The 16613-nt window shown below is 37.2% G+C and overlaps 1 protein-coding gene across 1 annotated transcript in view; it reads right to left on the reverse strand.

Annotated features, from left to right (window-relative positions):
- The window catches only part of LOC150108712 (mitochondrial mRNA pseudouridine synthase RPUSD3-like), a 216560-nt gene that overhangs the window by 180586 nt on the left and 19361 nt on the right, over positions 1 to 16613 (reverse strand). Inside the window, exon 2 of the mRNA XM_090390945.1 lies at positions 13419 to 13481. Coding sequence (XP_090247071.1) covers positions 13419 to 13481 — 63 coding nt within the window. The remainder of the gene's footprint in view (positions 1 to 13418; positions 13482 to 16613) is intronic.

The raw sequence follows: 16613 nt of genomic DNA on the forward strand, positions 1-16613 counted from the left end.
AGTCTATCAAGACTCATCGAGGGAGGTCCCTCCTAGGAAACACAGTCTATCATACCACTCCTTAAAGGTACCGACCATTCTCGCTCTCACCACTCCATCAGGCAATGCATTCCATGGTTCAACCACCCTCCATGCAAAGAAACCACTCCTCACCCTCTTTCTCACAGTTTCCTTTCGTAACTTCCAGGAATGGACCCTTGTCATGACTCATTGCCGCTGTTCAACCAAGCGAGAGAACTCCCAGTGTCAACCCTGTAACCACCTCTCAACAGTTTAAAAGTCTCAATCATATCACCCCTCCTTCTTCTATCCACCAAACTCTGCAGTTCACACTCCCTCAGACGATCCTCATAATTAACATTGTACAGTCCCGACACCATCTTTGTTATCTGCCTTTGTACCCTTTCCACAGGTAATTTATCCCTTTCAAATCCTGCGGACCAGATCTGAGAACAATAGTCTAAGTGAGGTCTGATCAGAGTCTTATACAATGGAATGATAACCGTTTTATCTCTGCAGGTCAGTGTCCTCATTATTGCAGTAATCCTCTGCATTATCTTCACAATATGTCATCTAAATTTCAGGTTTCTATCAGTCATCAAACCCAGATTTCTTGTCTCACCTACTTCATCCAGTTTAACTCCTCCCACAGAGTATGCAGCATCCCATTGATGTGTCCCAAACCTCAAGACCTTACATTTTGCTGCATTAAACTGACACCTCCATTTATTTGCCCATCTATCTAGCTTATTCAAATCCTCTTGCAGGGCTACCACATCTGCACTATTACTAATAACCCTTCCCAGATTCGCATCATCTGCAAACAACCGAATATCCCCTTGCAATCCATGGACAATGTCATTGATATAAAGGTTAAACAATATAGGTCCCAGTACTGAGCTCTGTGGAACACCACTTGTAACCTTCTGCCTCTTTAATATTGCTCCACCATACACAACTCTCTGATACTATCGGACAGCCAATCCTGAATCCAGTTGACCAATCTGACATCCAGACCCATGTGCTGCAACTTGAATATCAGCTTATCATGTGGCACCTTGTCAAATGCCTTTGCTAAGTCTAGGAAAATGGCAGTATATGTCTTTCCCTCATCTAATGCTCTTGTAACTTTATCATAAAAGGCTAGCACATTGCTAAAACAAGCGTGCCCCTTCACAAATCCATGTTGACTCTCACTGATAACATTACTCTCATCTGCCCAATGCTGTATATGGTCCCTCACTACTTTCTCCAAGATCTTACTAACTACTGATGACACACAAACTGGTCTATAATTAGACACTTCCAGTCTGCTACCACCCTTATGCAATGGCACTATCTTACCTTCCTTCCTTCCATTCCATGGGTACCTTTCCCGCAGCCAGACTTTCATTGAAAAGCCAGGTCAAAGCCACTGTCAGTTCCTTAGCACATTCTTTCAAAACTCGTGGTGAAATACCATCCAGTCCCACAGCTTTACTAACATCCAGAGTACTCAGTATGTAGAGCACACTCTCCTCCTGCACCTCTAAACCTCGAACCTGCTCTATCCCTCTAGTATTTATATTCACTCCTCCTCCAGGATGAAATACTCCAATAAAGTGTTCATTGAACAATTCCACTATGTCCTCTGCATCAGTCACTCTATTCCCATTTTTATTCCACAATGTCATTTAATAACAAATTCAGTTTCTCAATAATGTCCTTCTTCCTGCCTTTGATGTTTAGCCAGTATTCCATCCTCATCTGGGCTTTGTTAAATTTCATTTCTGCAATTATTTTCTCCACTTCTCCCACCATTATTTCTAGTATTGTCATGACTTCATTTTCAGTGGGTACAAGATAGATATCTTCATACTGTGTTCTAATCATTTCATTATCTATTTTAACACGTTTGTTTTGTTTCTCTCCTATTTTTGCTATTGTATAATCTGATTTTAGCTGATCGTTCTACGGTCACTCAAAATCTATCTTATTTATTACTGATATATCCTCTATTAATTTTTTTTCTGTTTCTCAAAATAAAGTCTATTTCATTTTTTGTAATACAATCAGGTGATTGCCATGGCCATTTTTGTGTCTTTCTCTTTTTATAGAATGTATTCATTATAAATAGACCTTGACTTTCTGCAAATCTTACTAGCCTTTCTCCTCTTTCATTTCTGTCTCCAATACCAAACTCTCCTATACTTGTTTCGTTATTGTCCTTCATTCCAATTTTACAGTTAAAATCTCCCATTACTATAATCCATTTATTCTGATTTAATCTTAAACAATCTTCTAATTCTTCACAGAATTTCTCCATTTCCTCATCCGAATGTCCAGATGTGGGTGTGTAAATTTGTATTATTTTTAGGTTTAATCCTTTATTAATAGTTATAGTCATTGATGTAATTCTTGTTGTTATTGGTGTAAAATATATTATCTTGTCCTTCCATTTATTTTTTATCATCAGTCCCACTACTTCTTACTCTCCTTCTACTATATGAATTATATATATCTTTCTTTCTCAGTAACTTGGTTTTCATTCCTTGTTATATCTTATGTCCTATTACATCCCAATCTAATTTGGAGAAAGCATTATCTAGTTCTTCTTTTCTATCTTCCTTCAAAAGCATTCTTACATTATATCTATTTATCTTTAGGTTTCTTGTTTGGTTTTTTTTTGCTTATTTGCAATTGTATGTATGTATCCCATTTTTAACTTCTATTTTCAACTTTCTTTGAGGATTTAAGTTGTAAACTTCATTGGAATGGGAAGGAGTCCTTTCCAATTGAGAGAAGTGATGCCCATTTTGGCCTTGTTTTGCACTGTTTTCCTTTCTTACTCTCATTGGGGCTGGGGTCATTCCCACAATGACCAATTGGCTTGAGAATTATGATAGATATCAGTGATATTTTAAAAATTCAAAATGGAGATGGACTGATCACATAGAAAGAATGAAAGATGGACAAGATTGATAACAGAATGGCAGTCAAGAGAGGAGAAAAGGAAAAGAGGTAGACAGAGCAAAAGATGGAGAGATGATACCCAGACATGGAGAGGAGTGAAATGGTAGTCAAAGACAAAAGAGAAGAAAAAATGGAAGAAGAGTTGGGGAGAGGTCTATGTGCTGCAACAGATGAAGAAAGACTAAGAAGAAAACTATGAGAGCTCTGCTAAAATCATCTGACCAGGCCTTCTGAATTAATTCTTCACTTTTACAGTTGCAATGCAGCAACTGTAAAACTTTTATACCTCCATATTTGAGCATTTCTGGCTGAATTTCACCTACTCCAGCTGCCTTTCCACATTTCAGGTTTTTTGATGACTTTGTCTACTTCAAGTATGGATATGTATTCCTGACTACATTCCTGTTGGGAGTTTTCTATCATCATCATGCTGACACTGCTTGTTTCATTTAACGGTCGTTCAAAGTAATTACTTCAGACATTAAAAAACTTTCTGCACACACACACACACACACACACACACAGTCATCTCTCGACTTACGTCGGGAGATGACTGTGTGTGTGTTCCATTCCATCTGGCAGGATGTAAGTCGATACATTAAATCAGTGTTTCTCAAGGTGTGGTACGCATACCCCTGGGGGTAGGCGAAAGGTCTTCAGGTGGTAAGTGGCAATTTTTGGCTATGCATTATTAATTCATGGAATCATTATATTTCTCAATAAATAGTACAATTAGAGACAACTGGGATAAAAATGACATTAACTAATGAATCACATCTCCCCTCCAACAGAAACTGCTGTTTAGACTCAAGCAAAACCATATGTGGCTGGTGCAATATATGGTTTTGCTTGATACCACCCCATTGTGAACGTGTTAAAACTAAGAAATATATAGTGAATGTGTTTCAGATATTATGGAAGAAGAGAATTAGCATTTCAACTCAACTGTTGAAATGTTAATTTGTCTTTGGTTCGCACGATCTTTTGTTAATACCGCACGAATCATATGCACTTCTTCATAGCTGCCCTACTAATCTCAAGCAAAACCATATGTTGCCGGTGCAAATTACTTGTAAATTACTGGTTGAAATAATGAAATAATTACTGGTTGAAATAATGGGAAAGAAGATGAAGCTATTTTGGTAGATGACTGACGATGCACACAAGGAAACTGTTCTCGATGCCTAAAGCAGCGATAGTGAGTAGGAGCTTCTTGGTAAGTCACACCATTTGCAGTTTTTTCCCTAAAGACTTTAGTTACCGAAAATCCCCACATATCTCGCACCACGATGTTTTAGCTTTAATTTTGGGAAAAAAGTGCGAGTTATATTAGAGTAAATATGGTAATTATTCAAATTCTTAAGTATGGATCATTGGTTAAAGATTGGATTTATAAAACCCACAAAAGAGAGCAACATAGCAAATACAAGTAGCTGTAAGCAGCAAGAAAACATTGATATTGCATCTGGATCAAATGAAATTGATAAGGGTGTGTCGTCTGACATCTCTAGAGAACAATCTAGGAAGAAGATGAAAAATCTTCGTAAGTATGATATGAATTAATTGAAATGTGGATATTCATGGATGGGAAATGAAGATGAACCTATTCCAAATTTTCTTCGATTAAAAATAAATCTTATTTTTTGTTTAGATGAACATATAAATTCAAATAAAATAGACAATTACAATGAAATATACTTTATTTATCATTCGATAAGGGGGAGGGGGGTACATGTTAATAATGAAAATTTAAGAAGGGGTACGTGGATATCTGAAGTAGTTTGAGAAACACAGCAGCAAATCAACAGAGTTATAGGGGTTAGGGACTTAACCATAATAAGTATACTGTCATTTTAATTTTTAAACCTTATAAAACTGTACTGCCACTATAAAACAGGAGAATAATCAACCCAAATCTTCCTTACCATCCCTATGTGAAGGACTAAGCAGCTCTTCTGGTGTAACCTTTTTTTTTTCTTTTAAATAGCAAAGAAATGCATCATGTACTTTCCTTTCTATTAATAAATAGCGTTTTCAATATTGGGGTCCATCTCTTCAGCCATTTTGAGAACATCACTAACTGCAGAGAACATTTCTCCAAGACCCTTCACTGTGAATTGTTTAACTACCTCCTCTTGTTACTCTTATCCCCTTCCTTTTCTTGTTCATCCTCTTCTGCAACATGTTATTCCTCCAGTTTGACCAATTCTTCGTTTTGTCAACTCTTAGGGGGCACTTTCTATGAGTTGAACTATATCATCATCATTCACTTCAAGATTCAGATTGTTTGCTAGTCCCATTATTGCTTTACTCAAGTTACAAAAGTCTTCATTTTTTTTCAAAACTTCCAAAATCGTGCACAAACCTTTTTAATGTCTTTTTTCATATGCCACTCATATACTGAGAGGTCATCTCATCCCAAGCTACAGCAATATTTTTAATAGCATGATAAATATTGAATGCTTTCCAGAATTGCATGAGAGTGTGATCATTTCCTTCAGTAGCAGAAATGGCTTGTGAAAAAGTTCTCTGTAGATAATGTCTTAACCACTGCAAGAACTCCCTGATCCATTGGTTGGATCAATGTAGTAGTGTTTGGAGGGAGAAATGTGATCTTGGGGTGAAGGTCACCGATGTAAACTAGAAGGACCTAAAGAATTATCTAGAATTAATAAAATTTTAAATTTCACATTTTCTTTCACACAATAGCTTTCCATTTCACTTGCATAACAGTTAATTAAGGCATCCTCAAACAATTTTTGAGTCATCCACAACTTCTTATTGTTCCCATAATGAACTGAAAGCATATGCTTCCCAATGTTTTTGAAGACTTGTGGATTCTCACTGTGCCATATTACCCCCCCTAACAGAATCATAATACAGTCTTTAAGAAATTTGAAACCATGCATAGATTTCATGCACACTTTTCGTGGATGAATGTCCACTCAGTCATTTTTTTCCAAAACAAGGATGTCTCATCCATATTAAATATTTGCTATGGCAAATAATTTTCCTCCGTAATAATTTTATCCAATTTCTACACAAACTCCTTGGCAGGCTTCTCATCAGCACTTGGAGATTTACCATACATTTTCACATTATGCAGCACAAAACGCTGCTTGAATCTCATGAATCAACCGAAAGAAGTGTTGAATTTGTAGTAGTAATAGGGCCCTGCTTCCTCCTTCAGCATGTTGAAGAGACTCTTAGTGCCTTAGCAGTTATGGTCATAGTGCTAAGGGGCATATGCTTTTGGTTCAGGTCCTCTATCCATGATGCAAGTAGCTTTTCCATATCACCGATAGGACCTTGTCATTGCTTCGTCACTATCATCGATTTAATGGAAGCAGATCCTTTCACAGCCTCTATGATTTTATCTTTATTTTTCAAAATGATCGTCACTGTAGAATCAGACCATCCAAAGTCATGTGCAGGAGGTCGCATTGATGGGCTTACCAGTGTAATAATATCTACTCTTTTGTTATATGTATGTATTCTGATATTATTATTTTATTTAATTATTTATTTATATTATTTAAATCCTTCCAACTGCGCTTTTATGTTCTTTTCCTTAACAGTCATAACACCGAGTTTGTAGTTGTTGCTTGAGCTAGTTCAATCACTCTTAATCCTCACTGGCTATAATTTAACCCCCCCCCCCTCTCAAGGTCGTAAGTATGCTATTTTTCACATGTACGTAGTCTAGATTTAGGAAGTGCTTCAGGCTGGAACCAATTCCCTTGTCTATCTTGCTGACTTTCTCTTGCACTGATCTTTAAAAATTTATTTGTTTTTTCGACTGCGCCATTAAAGATTGCATAGAGGAATTGTATGTCTTTCACATACATGCAAGAGAAGCATCCAGCTCAATGCACTGGAAATATCTCTAAAATTTAATTCTAATTCAAGCGTTGCTTGAATTAGAATTAAATTTTAGAGATATTTCATAGATAATATCAGTCAGTCGTGGCTATTCTATCTTCAGGACACACAGATTCTATGTTCTACGAGACAGTGCATTGGTAAGGCAGAATCAGGCAAGCTATTAGCAAACAAAACTTTTTATTCAATCTAAGTCAAAGTAATTACAAAGACACTTCACAGAGATTCTTCATACCATCTTAACATCACATCAGCCAAACTTTAAAGCATTAACAGCAAAAATGAAGACCTAACCTAAGCCTTCTATAAGTAATAAACAGCTTAATAATGTCAATATCATATACATATCTTTATGTTTTTAATAATTTTTTTTTGAAAATAAAATATCTTATGACTCATGAACATCTGAAAAACATTCTATGTGGCTCTCAGGCCACATAGGAGGTTTTTCCTAGTAAACTTTACTATCCCTGGTATATGCACTGATATGTGCCACAGTCATACAGCTTTGAAGGACTATTGTCATACAAGATTACTTCAAACTGATTCTCACAGTGATAAAACACATAACACTCTTGTGGGAAGATATATGGCAACAAATATGTAAACAACTTAGCAAACAGAGATGGAAGGAACCAAGCTTTTGGGTGAAGAACCAACTTTTGGTTTAACAGCTGCTGCAGGAAGAAATGAGCTTTTGGATAGGTATTAATTACACACATCAAGACATGGAAAATATAAGTCACTTGCTGAAGTAACTAATCAGCTTTTGGGTCTTTTATGACTAAGAGCTTAACTGCAACATACTAAGAAAACAATTGAACATGATCATTGAATCGAACATCAGGTCAGGAATCACTGAATAAAACACCTGACACAAATTACAGTGAATATTATTATTATTATTAAACTGGCATTTCCATGGTGTCAGAAGAGTCATCATGGAAGATCCAATATTCACACAACACCTCTCCTTAAACTCATTCACAGATAAAGCACTCACAACCACCTCTGGCAACCCATTCCACCCACTCACCATCCGCCAAGCAAAAAATCTAGTCCTAGCACTCTTGCTGAACAACACTCCTACACTCTTTCCACAGGTGACTTCTTGTTCTCTTCCTTCCTGCCATGTACTGAAAAGTCATCAGCATCAATCCTATAAATCCCCTTTAATAACTTGTATGCTTCTATCATGTCTTCTCTCCTTCAGCTATTAGCTAGTGTTTGAAGCCCACAGACCATCAATCTATTCTCACAGGGAAGAACATTCCAGAGACCTGCGACAATCGTTGCCACTTGCCTATGGATCCTCTACACCACTTTTCATCCCATCCTGGAATCAGGTTGTCCATATGTGGCCTTATATAAGGGAACAATAACCTCTCTCTATGCATGTTAGTTTATTCTTTAATTATTATTATTATTCAAGCCTCCATGGAGTCAAAAGACTCATTGTGAAAGGTCCTTCCTAAGAAACACAAAGTCTATCAAGACTCATAGAGGGGAGGTTCCCCCCCCCCCTAAGAAACACAAAGTCTATCGTACCACTCCTTAAACTCATTGACAGTTCTTACTCTCACCACTCCATCAGGCAATGCATTCCATGGTTCAACCACCCTCCATGCAAAGAAACCACTCCTCACCCTCTTGCTCACAGTTTCCTTTTGTAACTTCCAGGGATGGCCATTGGTCATCACTCCTTCCCGCTCTTCAACCAAGCGAAAGAACTCCCCACTGTCAACCCTGTAACCACCTCTCAACAGTTTAAAAGTATCAATCATATCACCTCTCCTTCTTCTATCCACCAAACTCTGCAGTCCACATTCCCTCAGCCAATCCTCATAACTATCATTGTATAGTCCTGAAACCATCTTTGTTATCCGGCTCTGTATCCTTTCCACAGTTAATTTATCCCCTTCAAATCCTGGGGAGACCAAATCTGAGAACAATAGTCCAAGTGTGGTCTGATTAGGGTCTTATACAATGGAATGATAACTGTTTTATCTCTGCAGGTCAGCATCCTTCTCATTATTGAAGCAATCCTCTGTGTCACCTTCACCACCTTTGCAATATGTCCCCTAAATTTCAGGTTTCTATCAATCATCAACCCCAGATCTCTTGTTTCCCCTACTTCCTCCAGTATAACTCCTCCCATAGAGTATGCAATGTCCCATCAATGTTTCCCAAACCTCAAGAGCTTACATTTTGCTGCATTAAACCAACACCCCCATTCATTTTCCCATATATCTAGCTTATTCAAATCCTCTGGCAAGGCTACCGCTTCTGCACTATTACTAATAATCGTTCCCAGCTTCGCATCATCTGCAAACAACTGAATATCCCCTTGCAATCCACTGACAATGTCATTCATATAAAGGTTAAACAGTATAGGTCCCAGTACTGAGCCCTGTGGGACACCCCACTTGTAACCATCTACTTCCTTGAAACTGCCCCACCATACACAACTCTCTGATACCTGTCGGACAGCCAATCCTGAATCCAGTTGACCAATCTGACATCCAGACCCATGTGCTGCAACTTAAATATCAGCTTATCATGTAGCACCCTGTCCACCACATTATGTCATTAACAATGACACAATGTGGTGTGTTGTTTTGTTCACCTTTGCAATATGTCCTTCAACTCCCTGTCCACAATCATCTCAAGTCCCCAGCCTTATCAATTTCTTGTAGTTCATTCCATCAATATAGTACACAGCTTGAGATCTCTTCCCAAAGTGCATCGACTTACACTTGGCCACATTAAAAAAAGAGGCCATTTACCTTTGCCCACACTGCTACTCATTGAATCATTCTGCAGGATCTCTACACCACCTTCATTTACCATTACTTCGGATAAATGAATTTCCAGTTTACTATCATCAGCAAACAACTGAATATTTCCTGTCAAATTATTTCCCAATTAAACAACAGAGGATCAAGTATTGACCCTTGTAGTACACAACTGGTCACTTGCCTTCTCCTGGGCTCAAATTCTTCCATCAGCCATTCTCTAATCCAAATCATCAGATTCATATCCATCACCATTTGCTCCAGTTTCTACAGCAGAGTTCTATGTGGAATCCTGTCAAATGCTTTTGTAAAATCTAGCAATATCACTGAGCAGCCATTTCCCTTATCCAATTCTACTGTCACTTTATTATGAATAAAACCCAATATATGACAGGGGGAAAAAATGAGGAATAACTGCTCATCCTCTATATTACTGTCTAATATACTCAGAGAAATTTCTTTGAGCTCAATTCATTAATTCTGATGTGGCTAATAGTATATCTGCTAAGGACGTACTGAGATACCTAACCGAATCAGATAACAAAAGTTAAAGATACCAAAAATTATATACTTGGTTTAATCCTTTATCCAAGTGTAAGCAAATAAAGTTTGCACCTGAAGTTATTTAAGTTAAGGGATATATCCCATATTGTTTCTTAGCTGAATATAGAAACTATATAAAGTTCGGCAATTCCAAGCGTAAGCAAATACCTGGATAGTGCAGCACCTGACTCTTGAAGGTAGTGCAAGCTGAGGCAACTCATGTAAAGGATGGAGCAAGCTCTGATCACTATTCTTGATATTGACCCATAATGTGAACTTAACTCCTAGGAGCTGTATTTTGTTCAACATTATAAGAGAAGGTCACTACCCAGACCGGTTTCGACCTTTTTTGAGGTCTCATCAGTGAGTAGGTAGACCTAGTTAACACCAAGTTTCCAGGACTAGGGCAACTCGTGGTAAAGGTGACTTCACATCACTTGCCTTAGTATCCCATAATGCAAAGCACATCTCCTTGTGGAACATTGTCCACAAGGAGATGTGCTTTGCATTATATGATACTAATGCAAGTGATGTGAAGTCACCTTTACCACGGGTTGCACTAGTTCTGGAAATACTTCAGGTGCAAACTTGGTTTGCTTACACTTGGATAAAGGATTAAACCAAGTATATAATTTCTAGGTATCTTTAGCTTTTAGTATAACCAAAAGTTTAATTTTTAGTATAATCACATAAAAACTTCCAACAATGATTCAGATAACATTCAACAGATTTTATATTAAAATAATAAGGTATATTGTATGTGGTTACAAATGGATGGCATGCAGGATCCAACCTCAACTGATAAATACATTTGCTACTTGTTAACATGATCCACTAGTCTTTTCATTAAGTGCAATAGAAAGGAAAACCATTAAGAAAAAAAAAAAAAGAGCAAGTTATACTGTATGCTATCCTATTTTACTTTTAAAGGAAAAATACTCATTTGCTTTTAGAAGAATAATAAATAGTGATTCTGTTTATTAAAATATAATGCCAAGATTAAACTTTTGAAAATCTCTTCTTCATGTAGCTTCCTCAGTGAGAGGGTGAAGCACCATGTCCTTCCAGTTTTCTCTGTTGGTGGCTTTCCTTTTTGTTTCTGCACAGCCGTGTGATCCTGTCCATGATCTTATATCTTCAAGCCATGTCCTTTGTTTTTTGCCTCTTGATCCTTTTCCCATAATTTTTCCTTCCAAAACTGTTAGTATCCTCTGTCTTGCTGAATCTCTCAGTACATGTCCTGCCAATCTCATCTTTCTCTGGATCATTTCCTGTAATAAAGATCTCTGAGCTCTCATTCTCTATAGGACATCTGTATTTGTCACATATTCTGTCCATGGGATTTTCAGAGCTCTCCTATAGCACCACATTTCAAAGGCCATTATCTGTTGCCTTACTCTCTTCTTGAATATCCAGGTCTCTTCTATATGCAAAAATTGGCCACATTAATGTTCTTATCATTCTTTTCTTTGTCTCGATACTCACAGAACTTCTGAGCAGATTTTTATTTTTCCAGAATGCATCTTTAGCTATGGCTGTTCTTATTTTTATTTCTTTATTTTGCTTTCCATTTGCAGTAAAGTAGGTGCCTAAATATTTGTATTCTGTTGTATGTTCAATTTCCATATTGTTTATGAATATTTCTGGCTCAGATCTGCTTTCTTTTGAGATTTTCATAAATTTGTTTTTTTTTTCTTGCATTAATATCTAATCCAAATTCTTTACCTTCTTCAATTAGTTCTTCAACTTCTGCAGTAATATGATTAATTTGTTTCTGTTTTCTGCTATTAGAATGGGTATCATTAGTATCATGAGTATCATCGACATATCTAAGATTGTTGTATTTTACACCATTGATACTAATTCCTGTTTTTTGTTTTTCAATCTTTTTCATCACTGTCTCGCTATAGATATTAAATTGACTTGGTGAAAGGATACAACCTTGACTAACTCCTCTTTTATTTTCACTTCAGAAGTCTCATTGTTAAACAGCTGCATTTTCTGTTTGGTGTAAATCATTTTTATAATCTTAAGTACATGATCTTCTATGTCGAATTTATCTAATATGTTGAATATTTTATTATGTTTTACCCAGTCAAAAGCCTTCTGAAAGTCTATGAAGCATATGTAAACGTGCCTATTTCTTTCAAGTGATCTTTCTATTAGTATTTTTAGTTCCAGGATAGCATTAATGGTTCCCATTCCTCTTCTGAAGCCTTTCTGTTGTTCATTCAATTCACTGCTTATGGCTCTTTCAATTTGCTTGTTAATGATGGTTAAAGTAATTTTACATGCATGGGATATTAGGCTCACAGTTCTGTAATCCTCACAATTTTGTGCATTATGTTTCTTTGAAATTAGTATGCAGATAGATGTTGTAAAAACTTCAGGTAATTGTATTGTTTTATAGATGTCCTGAATAGATTTCACTAAATAGTTGTTATTATTGCCAGTCAAAGCTTTCAGCAGCTCAGCCGGAATATTATCACACCTAGGGGATTTATTATTAGGAAGATTCTTAATTACATGTTCTACCTCCTTTCTTGTGGGTAGAGTGGTATCTGTTGTTACATTTAACTTAAGGTGTCGTGAATCATCTAACATGTTACTATCATCATCATAGAGATCTGATAAGTACTCCACCCATCTTCCATTTATCTTTTCCTTATCAATGAGTATGTTTCCATCTTTGTCCTTGATGTTATTAGACTGTGTACGTTTTGTATATCCATTAAGTTCTTTCACTTTCAGGAATGTTTCTCTGGTTTTGTTCTTATTTTGTAATTCTTCAATCTAAGTGCACTGCCTATTAATCCAGTTTTCTTTCAATCTTTTACATAACTGTTTGATTCTTTTATCCAAAGTTTTATATCTTAACCTTTCTTCTTCATTTGCTCCTCTTTTCCATGTTCTTCTTTCATCAATAAGGTTGATTACCTCTTGAGTTAACCATGGTTTTTTCTTTCTTTCTTCTTGTTTATTGATGTGGTTTTTAGCAGATGTTATGAGAGCTGCTTGTAATCTATTCCACTGAGAGGGTTCATTTTCGTTTTGCAACTGTGCAGACAGCAGTTCTGAAATATTTTCATTAAATTTTGATTTTATTATCGAATTCTGTACCATTTGCAGAACCCATTTTAGGGGTCGACTTCTTTTAAATTTTATCGTTTTCAGGTGAATATTCATCTCTTACTTAATCTAATTACTTTATTAGTAATCTAATAAATATGTTTTCTGTCAACTTACCTAGGGTTTCCTTAAATTTGTATATTGGTACTCCAAACGGTTTATTAATTGCTATTAATCCATCTGAAGCATTAAGAAAAATACATATACTGTATATTAAATGTTGATTAATGCAGGGAAGGCAAGAATATAAATTCAGATATCTCTAAGAAAAAAAGATGTTAACAAAATTACTCATAAGAAATTTGTTTTTTTAATCCTCTCTCATGTGGTTTCTGTGATTTGTAATTACAATATCTAATTAAGTAGGCAAGTCTGATTCCCTGATTCGCTTTACTCTTTATTATCTAATTTGTATTCTGTCTTAACTTACTATTTCTGGAATTTTCTAGGTAATACATACATACATCACATTTTTTGAGAAGATTAAACATAAAATACCAATCATTAACAGGATGCCTTATATATAAAAGCAAGTCAAATTTTATGAAAAAGTATGTTATATTTAGATTTAATGTGCTTAGACAACACATCACAAGGTAAAAAAACAAAAATGTTAGGTGAATGAAATTTGCTACAGAAAACATTTCTTTTGTTTCATAAAGATTTGTCACACTGAGAGTCTACTAGTATAAAAATCTATATGCATAAATATTCCATAAAATTTCTCACAGTTCAATCTATTCTGGTGATCTCAACTGCTCAAGATGCACATTACACAGTTCTTTCCACCACAAGGCATTTCTTCATCTTTTCTGATGAAGGCACCTGTGCATTCATCAGAACAGACATATCATGCAGAGACTGCAAAACCTGGAATCCCCCACTTGTTTGACCTGATTTGGCTCAAAATTTCCCTACCAAATCAACCTGCCCTTTCCATGTGTTCTATCATTTTCCAAACTACATTAACCATTCTGACTTCAACCTCTCTCTCTCTCTCTCTCTCTCTCTAAAGCTAAACTTTCTCTTTCTACAGCAAAAATACTCCAATAGCAAGGTCATCCTTCTTAGGGACTTTAACATCCACAAATCATATTGGCTTCCCGTCCGTGCGGTTAGCCTAGTACCTTTGCGCTTCGCAACCATATGCCTAACCGCACGGACGGGAAGCCAATATGATTTGTGGATGTTAAAGTCCCTAAGAAGGATGACCTTGCTATTGGAGTATTTTTGCTGTAGAAAGAGAAAGTTTAGCTTTCTCTTTCTACAGGAATCGAACCCAGGACACTCCTTCCCTGGGTTCGATTCCCGTCGCTAACGAACGTGAGGAGCTTAAGGATCTTCCTCAGCCATAGCCAAGTTAGCCGGTCTTGGGCATGGACAGCAGGGTTTTTTTCCCCCCAGTTTATCTGGGGGTTTTCATTCCGCAAGCAGGCAAACCAGCCCCACGAACACACAGATCTACAGCCATAAATACTTAACTCCCCCCCATGAGGGGGGGCTCAACTTGCTCCAATAGGAACAAGGAGAAAAGGGAGGAAACTCCATATGAATAAATAAATAAAATTGGCTTCCCTTCTCCAATTTCACCAATCAAGCAGGCAAAGTTGCCGAGGTATTAACCATTAGCAATGACCTATTACAGATCATCAATCTCCTAACAGAATACCTGACAACCCCCCCCCCCTTAAATTTGCCAGTATACCTGACCTCTTCCTAACACCTTCCCTTTCAGTTCTCCTCTTGGTAACTCGAATCACAACCCCATACAAGTCACTTTTACCACAGATCAACTTTCACCCACCAGGCCTTTTGCACTATAAGAGCACTAAATAGGATGACATCTGTTACTTCTATTCCTCCTTCCCAGGGTCTGACTACTGCTTCAGTTCTTCTGATCCAAACACCTGCTTAGAGCGAATAACAGAAATGATTCTCACAGGGATGAAGGTTTTCGTCCCTTATTCCACTCTAAGTTCTCAGCCACCATCCAAGCCTTAGTTCTCAAAAAAACGTGTGGCAACACAGTAAAATATAAAAAACTTTATATACCACAAATGGCTCAAGATCAAAACTCTAGCTGCTTACTCTGCCTATACTACAGCTCACAACAGTTGTAAAAGAATCATTCCAAATGAGACTTTGAAAGGACCAAATGCTGCAAACTCACCACCCCTCCTGCCCAAATGGCAGTCACTCCTTCTGGTCCCTTGCCAAGGCCACTGAACACAACTTCTGCCCACCCAGGTTTCCACCACTTTCATATCTGAATAGTACTGTAGTTACCTCATCTAAAGACAAGGCCAACTTACTGGCATCACTCTTCTTTTCCAGTTCCTGCAATGATGACCTGGGCAAAGTTCCCACATCATCACTGCAGAAAAAATGGCTCTCTCTCTCTCTCTCTATGTCATCCATTGTCTTTGCCAGAAAGAAATCCAAAGAATCCTCAATAATCTGAGCACAAACAAGACATATGGTCCTGACAGAATTCTACTCACTGTGTTAAAAAATTGTACCCCGGAACTAACACCTATCCTGTATCACATCTTCAATCTATCCTATTCATCTACCCTTCAATGTAGAAACAGGCTCACATCTAATCCATTCCAAAGAAAGATGATAAAAAGTCAACCAACAAACTACCACTGAATTGCTTCTGTTCACTCTAAAATTATGAAGGTCATCAACAACAAACTCCTGAACTACCTAGAGACCTATCAACTAATCAATGATTAGCAGTGCAGATTCTGCCACTTACGATCTACAGCTCAAGCCATGGAAAAATTTGGAGAAACTCACATGGTTACTCTCGACATCTCAAAGAATCTGCTCAAATTTGACACAGGGGGTCTAAGTACTGCCATTCTATGGTATGCCTTCACACACAATCTGCAATTGAATCACCAACTTTCTCACTAGTTGCTCACTATGTGTCATGGTGGATGGTTTCCTCTCCTCAGATTTCCCCACAAACTTTCCCCTCCCCAGGGTTCCGTTCTATTTCTCTTGCATATAAGTGACCATCTCACACATACTTCCATTCCTATCCATAGCTCTGCCGATGACCATACACTCCATTCCTCCTTTTCATTTGACAAATCTTGCTAAGTACTAGAATTGTCAAGATCCACCATGACCAGTGGCCTGAATTACAATCTCCTAATATATCCCAGTGGGTCAAGGGCAATCTTATAGACTTCACTGCCACCAAAATTCAGTCCTGTCTTATCTCTCACAAGAAAGAGCTGGCATCCCTCTCCACTGTGTTGTCGTGTGGGCTTCAGCAAGATAAGTAAATTTTATATTTAA

The sequence above is a fragment of the Typopeltis vanoorti genome, chromosome 3 (genome assembly GCF_054136105.1).
Source record: "Typopeltis vanoorti isolate ZY-2024b chromosome 3, IOZ_Tvanoo_1.0, whole genome shotgun sequence".
In the NCBI taxonomy this organism is placed as follows: Eukaryota; Metazoa; Arthropoda; class Arachnida; order Uropygi; family Thelyphonidae; genus Typopeltis; species Typopeltis vanoorti.